Source organism: Vulpes lagopus, chromosome 2 (assembly GCF_018345385.1).
Source record: "Vulpes lagopus strain Blue_001 chromosome 2, ASM1834538v1, whole genome shotgun sequence".
Lineage (NCBI taxonomy): Eukaryota > Metazoa > Chordata > Mammalia > Carnivora > Canidae > Vulpes > Vulpes lagopus.
The window spans coordinates 175,858,383-175,877,304 of record NC_054825.1 but is presented as its reverse complement, the minus strand read 5'-3'; the positions used below and the strand labels follow the sequence as shown (position 1 = coordinate 175,877,304).

Below are 18,922 nucleotides of genomic sequence, written 5' to 3'. Positions count from 1 at the left end.
CTTATCTTGTGATACCCACTAGGGCCTCCAGTATGATGTTGAATAGGAGTAGTGAGCACGCCACTAGTAAAATTTTGTTTTGTATGTTTTACTTTTGTAGTTCTGGAATTTTCTAAAGTTTTTTTTTTTTTTTTTAATTCTCCTCTTAAGTAATGAACTCACTCACTATAACTGTCTTATCCTTAAGTTGTTCCAATGTATTTCTAACGGTTGCTCTGAAGTCCTTGCCTGTTCATGTCAACTTCTGGGCAGCCTGGGGTTCCCTTGTACTGGCTGCTTTGGTCGTTGGCCACATATCCCATTTTCATCTCTTTATGTGTCTAGTAACTGCCACTCTGGATGTTGCAGGTATGGTCAAGAGTGTTGACTTGTACCTAAGTCACTCGCTCTGACCACCCTCCAGGAGGCCCAGTTCATACTCTTCAAGCCCCCCTTGGCTTTTGCCCTTGGGGGTAGAGCACATCTTCTTTGCCCAGCAGCATGGTCTTGAATTCTCAGGCTTGGCACGTCGGGTTTCCGCGGAGAGCCCTCGCTGCTGGCTGAGCCTCCTTAACTTGGCAGGATTCCTGCTGCAAACTCTTTCCCAGTGATGGTGCCAGAGACCAACAAAGGCAGACACCAGTGAAAGGCTTAGCTGCAGGCAGTTAGGGGCGGGAGCTGGGGCAGGACAGAGGTGGCTGAGCATTTTGAGGGGAGACTGAGGAAGAGGAAAGGAGGGGCTCTGCTAGCCAAGGAAGTGGCTGCCTCCCTGGTGGTTACAGGTCCCAGCCAAGGCTGGCAGGTCCTTGAGACTTACTCCTGGGTACTGGGAGATGCACACCTGACTCAAAGGGACGGGGAGGATTGGCACCTGTAAGCCTTTGTGAGGAGGTGCTCACAGGAAGGGAGGCTGAGGGTCGGTCAGGAGCTGGCCAGGACGGGCAGCTCCCGGCAGCCGTGAGCCTCCCCACGCAGGCATCTTAGAGGGGCCAGGGTGCAGAGGGGTGGGGACGGGACGTGCTGGGAGAGAGGTGGCACTTCTCACGGGCAGCACTAACACTCTGTAGTGTTTCTGTCCACCTCCTGGTGATTACTTTGCCCCAGGCTGCTGGGGCCTCCCCTGTGCCATGCAGGCTTGCCAGGGACTTGGCTCTCCCCATCGCGGCTCTTTCAGAACTTCTCCCCTAAACTTAAAGCTGCTTTTGTAGCCCCCAGACTCCCTTCTCTGGTTCCTCAAGTCACACACACTGTGGCTTTCTGGTGGAGTTACAGCCCTTCCTCCTCTACCGGGAGGAGTATACTCCTGGCAAAGCGTCCAGTCCCTGCGGTTCTCTTCAGTGCCTTCATAGTTGTTTTGTATTTTTTTCTCTGTTTATCATAGTTCCTTGCAGGTGGGTGAGTCCCTGCAGAGGAAAAGGACTCTGTGACCTGGAATCAGCATGGCCCGCTATTCCTTTTTTTCCAGCTATTTATTATTAAAAAATACTCGAATATTTAGGAAGAATACTAAAGTGAACACCTGTATCCCTGCCACCAGGTACCTAGGATCCCAAGTCTTGGGATGTCATTGCTTTTAGGCCCTTTCAGTAGGCAGAGTTAGGAAATAAATACACTTGGAAAGTCACGAATTCCTATTGATGCTTTCAAGTCAAATTTAACTTTTTATTTTACATCTGTGTCTTCTAACAATGAAAATCTTGGTTTCTAATGACACTGATCTACAAGGTGCATTCAAAGAAGTCTTTCATCCTCGTCCCTTCTATTCCTGGCTTCCTGTTGGCAATGACTTGTGTTTGTTTTGGTTTATCTGCCGTCATTTTCTTTAATATGAACAGAATATATGTGTATTCATATTTCCTTCTCTTTCTTACAAAAGACATAGCATATTGCAAAAATGGAACCTTGCTTTTGTATTTTGTTATGAATATTTAATTAATTTGCAAAAGAGCACAAACAGGGGCAGTGGCAGACAGAGGGAGAGAAGCAGGTTCCCTGATGAGCAGGACTCGATCCCAGGACCTCAGGATCATGACCTGAGCTGAAGGCAGATGCTTAACCCCCTGAGCCACCCAGGCACCTGTTACGGATATTTAAAAAATACAAGATATGGAGGGCATTGAGGTCTGCTTTTTAAGTCACAGCACATAATTAAAATTTACTGACATGTTGTTGGTTATGTGTTATTTTTTTTAATTTTTTACAAGTTTTAGAATTTTATCTTTGCATCTTTTACCTTTTTTCCAGCTTAACTGAAATGTAATTGGCATTAAACTTACGAGTTTAAGGTGTACAGTGTGATGATTTGGTCTATATCAGAGGTATTTTATCTTTTACCTTCGGTCTATTTAGGACAGAGGTACTCATCTAGAATTTGTTAAATCACTTAAGTTAGTAACAGTTATCCATGTCTCTAAGGTTTATTATTTTATGGTTCTGCTTTTAAACCATGCATTGTTTTGTCTTTTAAAAATTTTACAGATTGAAGATCCAGGATGCTTCTGGGTTATTATAAAAGGATGTAGTCCCTTTTTAGATCATGAAGTTGATTATCAAAAACTGAATAGTGCCATGAATGACTTCTATAATAGCATGTGCCAAGATATAGAAATAAAACCGTTAATGTTGGAAGAAGGGCAGGTATGTATCTGAATGTACTTTAAGCACTGTGTCTTTCACCGCTACTTAAAATGCACACTCTTCTGGCAATAAAAGCTTGTATAGTATTTTAATTATTTATAAGCATTGCCTTGTGCGAGGTTCAGGCTGGTTTTGGGAAGCAGAGGTTATACAATATACAAGATTCATGGGGGGCAGCAGGAGATGGAGTGTCCTCCAAGTTCAAGCATCCGGGCTGGGAACCAGAGGGTTATTCTAGAGCTATCACAGGTGTGGGGGCCTCAGCCAAGAGGGCTTGAGGGTTTTCGGGCTAGGGCCAGTACCTCCCTTGTGCTGCCTGAGACTTTGGCCAACTCATGCTTGTTTATTTTCCTTCTCGCATCATCGCCCTTTCTTCCTTTCTTGCAACCTTTGCTCGCGAGCCCATTGTCTGATTCTCTCTGCCCATCAGTCACTTTTCAGAAGAGTTTGAGTTTTTCTACTGAAAAGAGGTTTATAATTTTTAAGCTATGAGAAAAATGAGAAATTACTTGAATTCGGTCCCCCTTTTAAGAAAATCATCATTAATAACATTTCTTATTCTTTTCCATACCATTAACTTGTTGGCCAAAGTCATGAGCAGCAAAAAGGCTTCGCTGGTGCAGTATGGCTCATACTGGAAAGGTAGAAGCATTGCTTGAGTGTTTCCCTTACTGACATAGAGGTTCGTGCCCAGCTGTCTACACGGGTGTCCAGGGGTCTGTGTTGTTTTTCTCTCTTCCTCTTCATTTTTTAATAAATATTTTGTTTATTCATGAGAGAGACACAGAGAGACGCAGAGACACAGGTAGAGGGAGAAGCAGGCTCCCTGTGGGGAACCTGATGCAGGTAGGACTTGATCCCAGGACCCCAGGATCACGCCCTGAGCCAAAGGCAGATGCTCAACCGCTGAGCCACCCAGGCGTCCCTCTTCCTCTTCATTTTTAAAGTACTGCGTTGAACTCATGGCTTTTAATATATCCGTGCACTGTAATCGTTGTTCTTGATACTTAAATGACCCCACGTTGGGTTGGTGGAAGCCCCATAAGCCTCCAGTTCAAGGCTGGCTGGCTGCGTGAACTACTTATTACCTGTTTGCACCATTCCTACAGGTTGCTTTGACTTAAGCGTTAAACAGAGACACCCTCCCTCCTTTGGCACGATTTCTCTCGAGTGCTGGACTTTGCGATTCTGTGCGGCCCCCAGGAGCCCACCCGCTGCGAAACGGCAGCTGCACGTGTCCGGCTTCGGGCCTGGAGCGCAGCCGGCTCACCTCCTCCTGCCGGACGCAGCTCTCTCCCCGGGGGCCCTCTCGAGCCTGCGGGCAGCGTCTGGCTTGCCTGCCGGGGTCGCAGTCGAGTCCTGTGGCCTGGCCGTCCGCCGGGACCTCAGGACCCAGGCGGCTGTCCCTCCTGCAGGGCAGCGTCCCTGGAGCGGGGCCGCGGGCGGGCGCTCGTTTCTTGAGTCGCGGAGCGGCGGTTGCTGGAGACTGGGTGCAGCACCTGGGACGCGGCGGGCAGCCACGTCGTCCCCGAGCTGGGGCTCAGCTGCGACAGCAGACCCACCGGCTGCAGTAACAGCCCTGCTGTGGGACTCGGGGGGCCGAGCCTGGGGCACGGGTTCGCAGGGGTCTGGCAACCTGCTTGGCGATTGTTTCTTTCTTTTCTTTTCTTTTTAAGATTTTATTTATTTATTCATCACAGACACAGAGAGGCAGAGACACAGGCAGAGGGAGAAGCGGGTTCCTCGCAGGGAGCCCGACGCAGGACTTGATCCCGGGTCTCCAGGATCAGGGCCTGAGCCGAAGGCAGAGGCTCAGCCGCCCAGCCACGCAGGCGTCCCATTGTTTCTAAGCTGCGTTTTCTGCTTGAAGAAGGCAAAGCAACACGTTTTCCTTCTTTTACTTTCAAAAACTTGTCCTTAGTTAAGGAGTCAGACCGACCATAGTGGGGGAGCCACTGGTGGGCCTTGGGGTTCCCGTGCCCCGTTCGCCGCCCAGCAGTGGGCAGCGTGGGCAGCCCGGCCTCCTGCCACGCCTTCCTCTTCCCGGAGGCGCAGTGTGGGCTGAGATGCTTTGGGGGTGCCTCTTGGTGCTCCCTGCGCCCGGAGGTCTTACCGCTGAGGGTTCTTCGTTGTAGGTCTGCGTGGTGTACTGTCAGGAGCTGAAGTGCTGGTGCAGGGCCGTTATCAAGTCGATCGTGTCTTCGGCAGACCATTACCTGGCGGAGTGTTTCCTCGTGGATTTTGCCAAGTACATCCCGGTGAAATCTAAAAAGTACGTACGGGCTGCTTTTGCCGTAGGCCCTTTACGGAGACGACGGTCAGTTTTAAAGGAGAGTGTCCGTTTACACAGTGAGAGGATAGAGGTCGTGGAACTGGAATGTTTTTAGTTTCCCGTGGGGAAGGCTTGCAGATTGCGGCTCTCCGTGCAGCCGGTGTGGGAGCAGGTGCTCACAGGGAGGACTCGGCCCTCCAGCTGGGCCCTCCCTCCACCTTCCTGCCTGGACGGGCCAGGTGCTCACCCCCACCCGGGCTCCCCTCTCAGCGCATTCCTGGGATGCAGTGGGTCCTGCCAGAGGCTCAGCTGCGGGGAAGATGCCACTGGAGGCGGAAAGTCGTCTCATCCCCCCAGGAGGGGTGTGTGTGGGTGCAGCCTCAGGTGGCGGGGAGTGGAGCACCCTTGGGGCACTCCTGAGGGTGTGACCCGCAGCTCCAGAAGGTGGGAGACGGTTCAGGAGGAGCCCTCCTCGGCTCCAGGACCACCCTTTAACAGTTGATCACAAAACACTGGCCACGAGTCAGCCTTTGTGTTTGTGGTCAATTTTTTCCTACTTTCCCATCCTAGCGTAAGTGGTTATCAATTTAATAGTTAACGTGAGGCCCCTCCTTCCAAAAGAGCGATACCGGACAGACCTGAGTTGCATTAAGAGTAAAGAATTTCAAAAAAAAAAAAGAGTAAAGAATTTCATGGCAGAAAGGCTTCTCAGACATTGGGAATTTGCAGATATTTAAGAAAAAAAAGGTAGAGGCCTATTCTAGCTTGTGATTCTGCACCTTTATAACCGTAATTGTTACAAAAGTAAAGGTTGTGTTTGTTTGGAAAGATTTTTAGTATTTGGAGTTTGAGGCAAGAGAAGCCCGTGATTAACTAGTGTGCAGGGAGGCCTCGAGGGGCAGGTAGGACGGCCACCGTTTTCTGAACGGTGGAGACGAGGCCGTGAGGCTGCCCGTACGGGGCATCCAGGACTGCTTCTGTCAAAACGGTGTGTCCAAGTGGTCCGTCGGCCTGAAGAAAGGAAATAAAGGTGCCGAGCAACGTATCTATCAAATCTCAGCCCCTCTTTTGTGCAGAATTGGTGAATACTAATTATAAAAACATATGCTCAAAAAACACAGCCAACAGCCGCTCATTTATAAAAACTGTGATTCAGGTTGTGTATTAAGATTGAAAGTTTATATTCCCCAAATGAATGAGAACATATAATGTTTGTCCTTCTCCGATTGACTCATTTCACTCAGCATAATACCCTCCAGTTCCATCCACGTTGAAGCAAATGGTGGGTATTTGTCTTTTCTAATGGCTGAGGAATATTCCATTGTATACACAGACCACAGCTTCTCTATCCATCATCTTTCGATGGACACCGAGGCTCCTTCCACAGTTTGGCTATTGTGGACATTGCTGCTAGAAACATCGGGGTACAGGTGTCCCGGCGTTTCCCTGCATCTGTATCTTTGGGGTAAATCCCCAGCAGGGCAATGGCTGGGTCGTAGGGCAGGTCTATTTCTAACTCTTTGAGGAACCTCCACACAGTTCTCCAGAGTGGCTGCACCAGCTCACATTCCCACCAACAGTGCAAGGGGCTTCCCCTTTCTCCACATCCTCTCCAACATTTGTGGTTTCCTGCCTTGTTAATTTTCCCCATTCTCACTGGTGTGAGGTGGGATCTCATTGTGGTTTTGATTTGTATTTCCCTGATGGCAAGTGATGCGGAGCATGTTCTCATGTGCGTGTTGGCCATGTCTATGTCTTCCTCTGTGAAATTTCTGTTCATGTCTTTTGCCCATTTCATGATTGGATTGTTTGTTTCTTTGCTGCTGAGTTTAATAAGTTCTTTCTAGATCTTGGATACTAGCCCTTTATCTGATACGTCATTTGCAAATATCTTCTCCCATTCCGTAGGTTGTCTTTGAGTTTTGTTGACTGTGTCCTTTACTGTGCAAAAGCTTCTTCTCTTGATGAAGTCCCAATAGTTCATTTTTGCTTTTGTTTCTCTTGCCTTCGTGGATGTATCTTGCAAGAAGTTACTGTGGCCGAGTTCAAAAAGGGTGTTGCCTGTGTTCTCCTCTAGGATTTTGATGGACTCTTGTCTCACATTTAGATCTCTCATCCATTTTGAGTTTATCTTTGTGTCTGGTGCAAGAGAGTGGTCCAGTTTCATTCTTCTGCATGTGGCTGTCCAATGTTCCCAGCACCATCTATTGAAGAGACTGACTTTCTTCCAGTAGATAGTCTTTCCTCCTTTATCGAATATTAGATGACCATTAAGTTCAGGGTCCACTTCTGGGTTCTCTATTCTATTCCATTGATCTATGTGTCTGTTTTTGTGCCAGTACCACACTGTCTTGACCACAGCTTTGTAGTACAACCTGAAATCTGGCATTGTGATGCCCCCAGCTATGGTTTTCTTTTTTAAAATTCCCCTGGCTATTCGGGGTCTTTTCTGATTCCACACAAATCTTAAAATAATTTGTTCTAACTCTCTGAAGAAAGTCCATGGTATTTTGATAGGGATTGCATTAAACGTGTAAATTGCCCTGGGTAACATTGACATTATATGTTCTCATTCATTTGGGGAATATAAATAATAGTGAAAGGGAATAGAAGGGAAGGGAGAAGAAATGGGTGGGAAATATCAGAAAGGGAGACAGAACATAAAGACTCCTAACTCTGGGAAACGAACTAGGGGTGGTGGAAGGGGAGGAGGGCGGGGGGTGGGGGGGAATGGGTGACGGGCACTGAAGGGGGCACTTGACGGGATGAGCACTGGGTGTTATTCTGTATGTTGGCAAATTGAACACCAATAAAAATAAATTTATTATTAAAAAAAAAAGATTGAAAGTTTAAAATCTGAAGTAGAAGCGACTTGACAGGATTGTTCATTATTTCCTAGTGTTTCTTCTTCTGAGGAGCCTTGTTAGACATGATTTTCCTAATACTCCCTGCCCCCACAGCATGGAGCTTTAGCACCAAGGATGCACTGGATACTTGCGTATGTTCTGTTCTATTAAGAAGAGTAAGATTTTATTCCCTCCCCGCTCCGAGGACCAGCTCCCCACACACGCACGCACCTGGGCAAACGTCTCCAGCACCTGCTGCTGCTGGCAGCTATACGAGGAACAGAAAGAATTGGTTTGGGCATGTTTTAGGTCGATCACATGCGTGTACTTGAAAGAGATGTCTTCTGCGTAAGTTTTCTTTAATATAATAAAACTGTTTCTGTTTTGCTGTTAAGCATCCGGGTTGCAGTAGAAACTTTCATGCAGCTTCCCTACCGAGCGAAAAAATTCAGGCTGTACTGCACGAAGCCTGTTACGTTGCACATTGACTTCTGTGAAGATAGCGCCGAGATTGTGTAAGTGCCCCTGGTAACACGTGCTGAATCAGAGGAAACGTCTGAATTTGAGTGTGTGCTGTTTATGTGGAACCTGCTCCCCTTGAGAAGCGCTAGGCCGTTCCAGAGGCCCCTTTGTGCTTCAGGAGACTTCTGGGCAGGTGTGTGTCTGTGGCACCTGGCCACGTGGAGCTCCCCGGGCAGCCCCCCCCCAAGGCTGCAGTTGAGGGGGTTTGGAGCAGGCTGCGACTTCTTTTAATTTACAGAGAGTAATAAAATAACTGTAAGGTGAAACCCTGGTACTAGGATCATGGAGCATTAAAAAAACCCCCAAAACAATCCATTGCCTTTTTCCCCAGCCCTTCCCCCATACCGTCCCCGACCCCCTCCCACCAGGCCTCTTGGGACCTGTTTAGGCTCTGAGCTTACAGACCTTGTTCGGTGCTTTATTTGTGTTCATTTATGTGGGGCCTTTCATGAAAATTAGAACCTACTGCCTTATTTGCATGTTTAACCCAAGAATGTGCGGAAGCTCTTTGCTAGTACGTGTGCTGCTTTCTCCTCTTGGACTTCCTGGGGTGAACATAACTGGCCACTGGCTGTCTTTAACCATTCCTCTCTTGAGAGCCAGCTGGACTGTCTCCAGGCCACCCTGTGCTGCACATCCCCGCAAGAATATGGATAAATCCAAATAAAGCATTATGGGGGTGCACATACCAGCCCACACCTCCCCCCATCGTTGCCCCATTTTCCTAGTCTGGGCCACACTGCCAGGGATTGTGCAGGACTAACCAGGGGCCCTGCACTGGGCAGCCTGGTGGCAGGGGTAGGGCTGCGATCTCCACTGTCGTGACCCGAGTGCTACCCAAGGCCCTGGGGCAGCCCTACCTTCCCACCTGCTACCCCCACTGGGGACCGTGGCATTATGGGAAGAAAAACCAGGGCACAGCACAGTACCTGCTTAGCTTGTACGCCCTGGTGATGTTGCATCTTGTTCCCTGGACTTGGAAGCCACCTTTCTAGTGGATGCTCTCACGGGATGTGTGGAAACCCTCCGTTCCCACTCCCCGCACCCCCAGCACCTGTAGTTCCCATGAGATTATAAGTGCATCCCCCCAGGGCTGGCCTCAGAAGCTGTACTAGTAGGTGCTGAACCCCTTTGTCCCTGCTGACGCCAGTGTGCCCCGCCAGGCTCCCTGCGCCACCCAGGCCACCTCTGTCCTCAGAGACTCCAGGCCAGCGGGTCCCCTGCGAGCAGCACCCCTGCCTCCCACCTGTCCCCCAGCGCAGCCGTCTCCCTCCCCGCCAGGGCTGATTCTGGTGCCCGTCTGCCCCCGTCCAGCTCCCCCTCTGCGTGACCACCTTCGCCAGCCTTGGGCACACCCTCAGTGTTTGCAGCGCATCTAGGATGTCTGTCTCAATGTGTGATTTACGGTTTTTATAGATTTTGTCACATGGTCTTCCAGAAGGACTAGCAGCGTATCCTCACGTCACCAGGGTACAGAGAGGGTTGCTTTTCCCACGCAACGCTGACTATCATCAGGGTTTTTAAAGTTTTGTTTGTTTGTTGTATGAAAATGGTATCATTTTCCTTTGTGTTTTTCTAATTTGTGAAGTTGAGTGTCTCTTCTGTGGTTATTCACCTGTGTGTGTGAGAGACAGACACACAGACTGAAGGACTGGTTTACCTGTTAATGGCCTAGATTGATTTTTCTCTTGGCCCATTTTGTTATTAGGAATCTACTACAGGTTTTTTTTTTTTTTTAAACTTACTAGGTAATTTTTGAGTATGTGTAGCAAGGTTTTAAAATTACTGTCTTAATTTTTTTTTTTTTTTTTTTTTACTTTTAGGAACACTTTGTGATTTTCTTGGAGTAAAGTGCTCAATATCTTTTTTAGTAGAAATAGAGTAATACCTTCACCTCAGCATGGGGTTGGGTGCTTTGTTACCTCTTTTGATCCTTAAGCAGGATGATGAGGGCATCTTTGGAAAATCAAACCAGCAGAGAAACATCAACATATCACTCTACCCTTACTTAGTTGTTTTTGTTCCATGCCTCAAAATACTGGTTCCTCCTCATCTTCCGCTGTCTACGGCTCTTAGGATTTCCTTTCCATAGCACAGGGAAGGGCAAGATCATCAGGGGAAAGTGGGAGACAGAGGAGAGGTGTGGGCACACCACGAGAGCCTGGCTGGTGGCTTTCCCCCGGCCACTCTAGCGCGGTGGTCCAACTGGCACACGCGGAGCCCTCGCTCTGCACCAGCCTGTGTGGCGGGACACCGCATGCGCAGCATCCCTGCCCCGGGAGCTCGTGATCTGGCTGCGGAAACAGGTGGGTCCCTGGTCCCTGGGGGGCAGGCGTGGCCCGTTCTCAGAGAGTGTGTGCACTGGGTTACAGGCGGCAGTGGGGAGAGGAGCCCGTGGCAGCGTGCAGCTGAGGTCCTCACCGCCAGAGCAGAGCCAGGCATCACACATTCAACACGTAATCTCAGAAACATCCAGCATGTGGCTTAACAAGGTGACGTTGGTGTCCTAGCCTCAGAGTGTTATTTGGTAAACTTGCATCTGTTTACTATTCCAGACCAGCCAAGAAGTGGGACAGTGCAGCTGTGCAGTACTTCCAGAACATCCTAAAAGGTAGGGCAGGTGCAATCACCACCGCGACCTGCTTTGAACTGGCGCCCCAGCTGGTGTGCTTCCCATTGACAAGGGGGTTCGAGATGGCCACGTGCAGCTGTGTGCCCCTCCTCACAGGGCACATCTGTTACCTGGGACTCCTTCTGCCCCATGTCACAGCAACTCTGCACCCCTGAAAGTTTGGGGGTGGAGGTAGACATTAGCAATTGAGAGTTGAAATTAGAGGGGGCTGTTTGGGTGAGGGGCCCTTCGTCTACATGGAAGCTGTGCACTGCAAGATAGATGTCCGTGCATTTCACTGAACCGGCTATTGATGGAAAGCTCGACTTTTCCTGGGTACTGATCGTGTAATGATCCCCATTGCCGATTTAAAGTGTGTGGTCTGTCTCAGAGCAGCTGTACAGCGTGTTCTCTCTGTAAAGTACAGCCTCCTGGGCCAAACCCCTGGCAGGCAGGTGCCAAGTCGCTGTGTTCTGAGAAGTAGGTATGAAACGCCTGGGGTGCTGGCCCTTCTCCACTGCCCCCTGTCTGGGCAGAGGAACAGTCAGATGCTGGACCCAGTGGAAATGGGAGGCCGGGAGGGTCTCTGGCTTTGGAGTTGGGGCCCTTGCCAGCCCACTGGGAGACACGGGTGTGGAAGAGCCAGAGCACCGGGGATTGCATCCTGCCCGCGGCTTCCCTGCAGCCTCCTCTGGAGGGAAGTCCCTCACCTGTAAGTGACAGGGACAGGTGTGCCATGAAACATGTTTGCGAAGGACTTAGCGTGGTGCCTGAGGGTCCCGGGCCTGGGGCTGCGGTTTGGGTTCTTGGGTCTGAGTGGCTGAGGGTTCTGACTTGTGGGGTGTGTGCAGGGTGGAAAGGACTCAGGTATCAGACTGGCAAGTAGACTTGGGAAGAGGGCCAAGAACCACCGACTCCTCGCCACGAGAGCCTTCGCCTCCACTCGCTCACCCAGCAGGGGGAAACCGTTAGATACAGTGATGCTGGGTGATCCTAAGTGGTTGGTGCAGATTAACAGGTGGAATAGGATTGTTCCAATATCAGCTGATGTATTTATTGTTTTTCATTTATACTATTTAGCAACCACCCAGGTGGAAGCCAAATTATGTGCTGTGGAACAAGACACTTTTGAGGTCTACCTTTATGCAACCATAGAAAATGAAAAAGTGAGTGAATCATGTTTTAAAAATGTTTTATTCTTAAATTTTCTGTGTTAACAAGAGGGTAAACACCAAGGAAAAAAAGAGTGTCATTCACACAGCATGGAAAAAACTTTTTTCTTTTGGAGAAAGGGCAGGGGAGGGGCAGAGGGGGAGAGAGAGAATCTCAGGCAGGCTTCACGTGGAGTGCAGAGCCCTGCGCAAGGCTCCTTCTCACAACCCTCAGATCGTGACCTGAGCCAAGAGGAGAGTCAGATGCTCAGCCCACTGAGCCACCCCGGCGCCCCAGCACGGAAGTGCTCGTAATCTTTTAAGGTCTGGGGTAGATCAGAAGTCAGCCAGAACCGTGTTTTCTTTTTTTGATTGTTCTTCAAAATCAGCTCAGTGTTTTATTTAGGCAACATTTTATTTAGTTGACAGACAAATTATTCTTACAGTGATGAGTATAAAATGTCATTTTCTTGTAACAGGAGGTAATTTTTATAAAGAGACGTTATTTGATGTGGTTTGAGTTCACTGCTTTTTTTCCTCCCCGTGATTGTCTCACTGTGTGTAATACCTGCTCATCGTAGAGAGCGGAGGTAACACGAGGAGGAAGGGAGTGGGCGTCCCAGGTGAACTCCCTGCCCCCGGTGTCAGCTGTTACCATCAGGGAGGCTGCCCCTTATGGAGGGTGGCTCAGGGTGCAAAAGGTGTGCACCGAGTGTGGATGTGGATGGAGGTGCAGATGCACGGCTACTCAGGCCCACAGAAGGCATCTTCCCCACGGATTTATGTCAAAACTTCCTCTTGAAATAGTTTCACACTTATCGGAGAGGTGCAGAAATAGGACAGAGGCTTTTATGTGTGCTTGACCTGGGTTCTCCTTACGTTAACCATGCAGACTAATGGCACAGCAATTAAAACCGGAAAATTAATGCTGATAAAGTGCTATTTTAATAAATCCACAGACCTAATTTGAATTTTGCCCGTGTTCCCACTGATTTCCTTTTTGTGCTTGAGGACCCAATCCAGGATCCCACACTGTCTCCTTAGTATCCTCCAGCCTCTCCTCATCTTTTAAGACCTTGACGCTTATTTTGTAGTTATATGACGGTTATCGTGTTGTTGCTCAGGTTGGATTTGTGTGATGGGATTAGATTGAGGTTGTACATTTTCATGTCTCCAGGCATCCTGGTGGGGGGGGGGGGGCGGGGTCTGGTGTTGAAATGGCTCATCACTGGTCAGGCTGACCTTCAATCACCTGGTTACGGTGGTGGTTGCTGGTGATGGTGGTGTCCGCGGTTGTGTCCTATAGAGTTACTGTTTTTTCCTTTTGAAATTAAGTATCTTATGGAGAGATGGTCTGAGTCTGCAAATAGCCCTCAGTGATTCTTGCCTGCAAAGCTTCTTTCTTTTTTATTTTTTTGAGCAAAGAAGCAGTAACTTATTTTTTCATTTTTAAAACATTTAAATTTGATTAACATTTGTGTATTAGGAGTTTCAGAGGTAGAACTCAGTGATTCATCGCTCACATACAACATCACGTGCCCTCCTTAATGCCCGTCACCTAGTTACCCCATCTCCCCAACTCCCTTCCCCTCCAGCAACCCTCAGTTTATTTCCTATGATTAAGGGTCTCTTATGGGTTGTCTCCCTCTCTGATTTCATCTTACTTTATTTTTCCTTCCCTTCCCCTATGTTCATCTGTTTTGTTTCTTAAATTCCACATGAGTGAGATTATTTGATAATTGTCTTTCTCTGGTTGACTTACTTCACTTAGCATAATACCCTCCAGTTCCATCCACGTCATTGCAAATGGCAAGATTTCATTTTTTTGATGGTTGACTAATATTCTGTTGTGTGCAGAAGATAGACATCTTCTTTATTTGTTGATGGGCATCTGGGCTCTTTCCACAGTTTGGCTATTATGGACATTGCTGCTATCAACATTGGGGTGCAGGTGCCCCTTCCGATCACTACATTTGTATCCTCAGGGTAGTTACCTAGTAGTGCAATTACTGGGTCATAGGGTAGCTCTGTTTTCAACTTTTTGATGAACCTCACATTGTTTTCCAGAGTGGCTGCACCAGCTTGCATTCCCACCAGCAGTGTACGGGCGTTCTCCTTTCTGCACGTCCTCTCCAACATTGTCATTTCCTAACCCTGCAAAGCTTATCTGTCAGGCATTCTACCTTTTTTTTTTTAAGATTTATTTATTTTGAGAGAGAGAGAGAGAGCAAGTGTGTGCATTGGAGGCAGAGGGAGAGGGAGAGACGATCTTAAGCAGACTTTCCGCTGAGCCAGGAGCCTGATGCAGGGCTCAACATCACGACCTGAGAGCATGACCTGAACTGAAACCGAGTCAGACACTCAACAGACTACACCACCCAGGAGCCCCAGGCCTTCTACATTTTTAATTGGAATTCTATAAAAAAGAACTGGCCCTTCTCACTCATTTATGAATTCAGTAGTATCTTAGTGTGGACTCTCTGCTGTTTGTTTTACTCTAGGTTGATATAATCCATTACCGTCATTATTTTCTTGCTCAAATTGTCTCAGATTTGGCCATTAGCAGCAGCTGCTTCAAAGTGGCTTACGTGTCCTTTCAGTGTGCCCCATCATTGTTGAAAACTTCCTACTTTTTGGTGCCACGAGATGCTCTAGGCTAATTTTGTCATTTTCCAGCTCAGCCACTTCTCAAAGAAGAGTGGTATTCAGGTAGCAGGACCAGGGCACAAGAAGTGCTCCTTGCTACTGGGGTGTCTGTGATTGTAGGCCCGCTCTGCAGTTAGGAGGCACGTGTGTGTGCACCAGTCTACGCGCACGCGGATTGATGCCTGGATCCATCCGTATGTGTCTTCAGAGCTCTGGTACTGGGGCGCCTGAGTTCAGGGCTCGGGGTCGTGAGCTCGAGCCGCACGTTGGGCTCCGTGCTGGGCTTGTAGCCTGCCTAAGGTTCTCTCTCTCCTCCCTCTCTGTCCCTCCCCAACTCACATGTGTGCTCGCTCATTCTCTCTCTCAAAAAAAAAGTGCTCCGGCCCCTCTCACTCCAGTCCAGCCTGACAGCATTCCTGTGGCCTCCCCTTCTTTATCTTGACACCTGTTTCCAACAGCGAGAAACCTGCCCTTGGGAGCTACAGTTACACTTAATTTGATTAATTCTAATATTCACATAAAGTAATCCTGGAATTGCTCACCCACATTCCTGTGAAAAGGACGTTTGTCTAAAAACAAACAGCGAGCAGCAGCCCAAACCCTGTATCCGGGGGTTATTTCGAACAGTTCTTTTCTTGCTTCATCTTGATGATGCTACTGGTTTGCAAATAAGGCTCCTTTGTTATTCCTTGTGGTGCATTTTGGGCTCCCCACGTTCTTGTCAGTTTCCCCTGTGGCTTTTCATTGCTTATTTTCCAGTTTGGTAAGAATAACACAATGTTGACTTTTGGACTAGTCTAGTGAAACATCTTTAAACTTCTCTACTGACCTGTTTCTCTTCTTGCTTTTCCAAGTAGGTCTCTTTCCCTTTGTGGCCGTGTGCAGACGAGGACTTGTTCTTACTTCACAGGGAGTGACTGCAGAGGGTCCGCTTTTTAGCAGAGAGGACTTACAGCAGATGCGTGAGGTCAAAAATTTGCCAGAAAAAGAAAAACGGGGCCCACCATCCTCTTCCAGCTCCCCGAGGAAGCACAAGGATACCCGAGGGTGGTCTGTTTTTGGCCTGGCTTCTTTCCCTGCCAGAAAATTATTTCAGGATATATCCACATTGTTTCTTTTATTGTCAAATGCTCTTCCATTGTCCAGTATATTTTAGTGTATTTATCTGTTCACTTCTTTTGGACATTTGAGTTGTTAGGGCTGTTAGAGAAAAAGCTGCTCTGAATATTCATGTTCGGTGCTTCCTGTGAACTGTGCAATCGTTTCTCTTGGGTAGATACCTAGGAGTCAAATTTCTAGATGGTGCTGTAGGTATCAAGAGACTGCCAAACTGTTTTCCAAAGTGGTTAATTATTTTTCAGTCCCATCAGCAGTGGGTGAGAGGTCCAGTCCCTTCTGTCCTCTTCAGTGCTTGTATGGCCGTCTTGGTAGTTGTAGTGGTTTCTCATTGTGATTTAACTTGGCTTTTCCGCAATGACTTTTGACGATGAGGAGCTCTTCACATGCTGTTTGCAATCCGTGTACCTTCTTTGATGAAGTGTGTATTCATATCTTTTGCCCACTTTTTGGATAACTTTTTAACTTAAATAAAGTTGATAACACAATGTTTCAGGTGTACAACAGGGTGATTTGGCAAGTGTAGACCTTACGCTAGGCTCACCACAAGTCAGCTTCCACCTGTCACCACACGACACCATTACAGTACCATTGACTGTGTTCCCTATGAACCCTTTATTCCCATGACTTATTCCTCCCATACCTGGAAGCCTGCACCTCTGACTTCACTCTTTTGCCCACCCCCCTGCCCTTCCGTCAGTTCTCTGTATTGATGGGTCTGTTTCTGCTATTGGTTTAAACATTATTCATTTGTTTTTTCACTGCACGTATAGGTAAAATCATGTGGTATTTGTCTTTCTGTGTCTTATTTCACTAAACATAATACCCTTTAGGTCCATTCATGTTACAAATAACCAAAATCTCGTCTCTTTATGGCAGAGTAATAGTCAATTGTATTTTGCCCATTTTTAATTGAGTTGTTTTGTTATCTTTTAATTGAGTTTTCAGAGTTGCTTTATGTATTCTGGATATATGTCCATCCAGATACAAGATTTTAAAAAATATTTCTTCCTCTCTGTAGATTGTCTTTTATCTCTTAACCAATGTCTTCTGAAGAGCAGAAATTTTAAATTTTGATATAGTCTGATTTATCAGTTTTTCCTTTTATGATTTATCCTTTGTAAACCCCCCCTCAGATTCTTGACTAGCAGTCATGTTAGCTCCCCAGTGCTTTCAAGAAGATATTTCATATTTTGCAGAGTCTTAGTTTTTCTGATAAGGAGGGTTGACCAGAAGTAACTACTCAACCATTACTAGAGCAGAAGTCAAGAGATGGGTTTCTATCAAATTATGTTCTATAAAATAATTTTTTCTCAAGATTGAATTTTGGGGTTAACTTTGGGATATTTTCTGAACAAGTCACTTGACTCCATTTGTCTTATTCATGAAATATTGAAAATTGTGCAGGTCTGTGTTAACGATGATCTGGTTGCGAAGAACTTTGCTCGTTATGTATCACCCAAGGAGAATAAAAATGTTGATTCTGTAGAGAAACCAAGACTGAATATAAAGTCAACATCCTTTTCCAGTAAACTCAATCCTGCACTTACTCTTTGGCCAATGTTTTTGCAAGGAAAAGATTCTCAAGGAGTGGAAAGTGAGTGGATTCTCACCGATACAGGTTTCTTTTAAACTGCCTTATTTATATGAATCTTACTGTACTGACATAAGTTTGTACGAACTTTTCCCCATATGGAGGCAGAGTCTTGGACTCTGAATTTAGTATTTTACTCTTAATCCTAGTGGATCAGTGACAGGTTTTAAAGTTCTAAGCTGCTACAGTTTGCTTTTATGAGACTAGAAAAAACTATTCTCAATTTTTTAAAAAGATTTTATTCATTTATTCATGAGAGACACAGAGAGGGACACAGAGCACAGAGCACAGGCAGAGGGAGAAGCAGGCTTCATGCAGGGAGCCCAGGACTCCGAGATCATGCCCTGGGCTGAAGGCAGGCGCTCAACCGCTGAGCCACCCAGGGATCCCTGTTCTCAATTTCTTATTAACATGGAGTTATCTTTTCAGAAGTCCATACATAAGTTTATAATTTAAAGATGTTACGAAAACAAGGTCAAATACTTACCATTTTAGACACTATTAAAAATAATTATTTATTGATAGGGAAATAGACTGTCATGGACAGTGGAAACAATTTTAAATGTTTCTCTCTGAATTCAGTTTTCCTTAATTCATTCATACTGCTTTCCTGCCTGGAGTTAGGTCTCTCCCGACCTTCCAGCAAGAGCAGGAGCTGAAGTGCTGTGCCAGTGCATTTTGCATTTGTTGTTGGAGCTTTATTGCATGTTTTAATCCTGAATTGTGTTCTTTCTGTCAGATTCACATGGCTTAACTTTTCTGGCTCAGTCTCTCCAGCATCCGTGGCGGCCCAAGGGTGTTGTTGGTGACCTTGGCCCAAGTGCTGTGATCCTGGGTAAGTTCACTCACTTGCCTTATTTCGTAGCATCAAAGGATGCTCTCAACTGTCTAAAGATAATAAGGGTTGTTTAGAAGGGCTGTGGTAATTCTCTTTCTCTCTTTCTCAATCTCGTGGAACCAACAATTTATGGGGCAGATGCTGACAGAATTTGCATTGCAGTCCTTAGAGGATTTTTTAAAAAGATGTGTTTGTGTAGTAGAGTGTGTGTACATGTGCAAGCATGGGGGCGAGGGGTACGGAGGGAGAGAATCCCAAGCAGACCTCCTCTGAGCACGGAGCCCCATGGTTTCTGTAGCCCCAGATTGCTGGACCCTAAGCATTTCCTGCTCTTCCTTAGTGGGGTCAGTGTCGGGATGCACCTGTGTGTCTTGATGGTGAAGTAAAGGAAAGCTGATGTGAGATGTAACTGGTTGTGATGTGTCACAGATCCATTAGGTGTTACTTGGAATCCAGGCAAAGATCTTTTCCTTGTACACATGGAGATAAGTTATTTTCAACTGTATTTTAATTTTTGGCACTTCTCCTTGAAGTTGTCTTGCGGTTTTCTAAATCAGAGTATCATGCTTTGTTATTACTTGGTGAAACAATCAACTAGCAGAGAAGAACTGAAAAGTGAGGAAAAGCAACTTTCTCTTCCCGGCCTCTCCTCACCCCAGGCTGTTCCCGGGAGGTAAACCTTGATCGTTTCCCTCACCTATTTGTTTTGG

General features: G+C 47.0%; 1 protein-coding gene across 4 annotated transcripts in view; it reads left to right on the top strand.

Annotated features, from left to right (window-relative positions):
• Positions 1-18,922, top strand: part of TDRD12 (tudor domain containing 12) — a 69,297-nt gene that overhangs the window by 5,280 nt on the left and 45,095 nt on the right. For all 4 annotated transcript variants that reach the window (XM_041744096.1, XM_041744094.1, XM_041744095.1 and 1 more), the window contains exons 2-8: positions 2,458-2,616; positions 4,752-4,888; positions 8,130-8,249; positions 10,812-10,867; positions 11,948-12,033; positions 17,188-17,377; positions 18,114-18,209. In XM_041744096.1, coding sequence (XP_041600030.1) covers positions 2,458-2,616; positions 4,752-4,888; positions 8,130-8,249; positions 10,812-10,867; positions 11,948-12,033; positions 17,188-17,377; positions 18,114-18,209 — 844 coding nt within the window. The remainder of the gene's footprint in view (positions 1-2,457; positions 2,617-4,751; positions 4,889-8,129; positions 8,250-10,811; positions 10,868-11,947; positions 12,034-17,187; positions 17,378-18,113; positions 18,210-18,922) is intronic.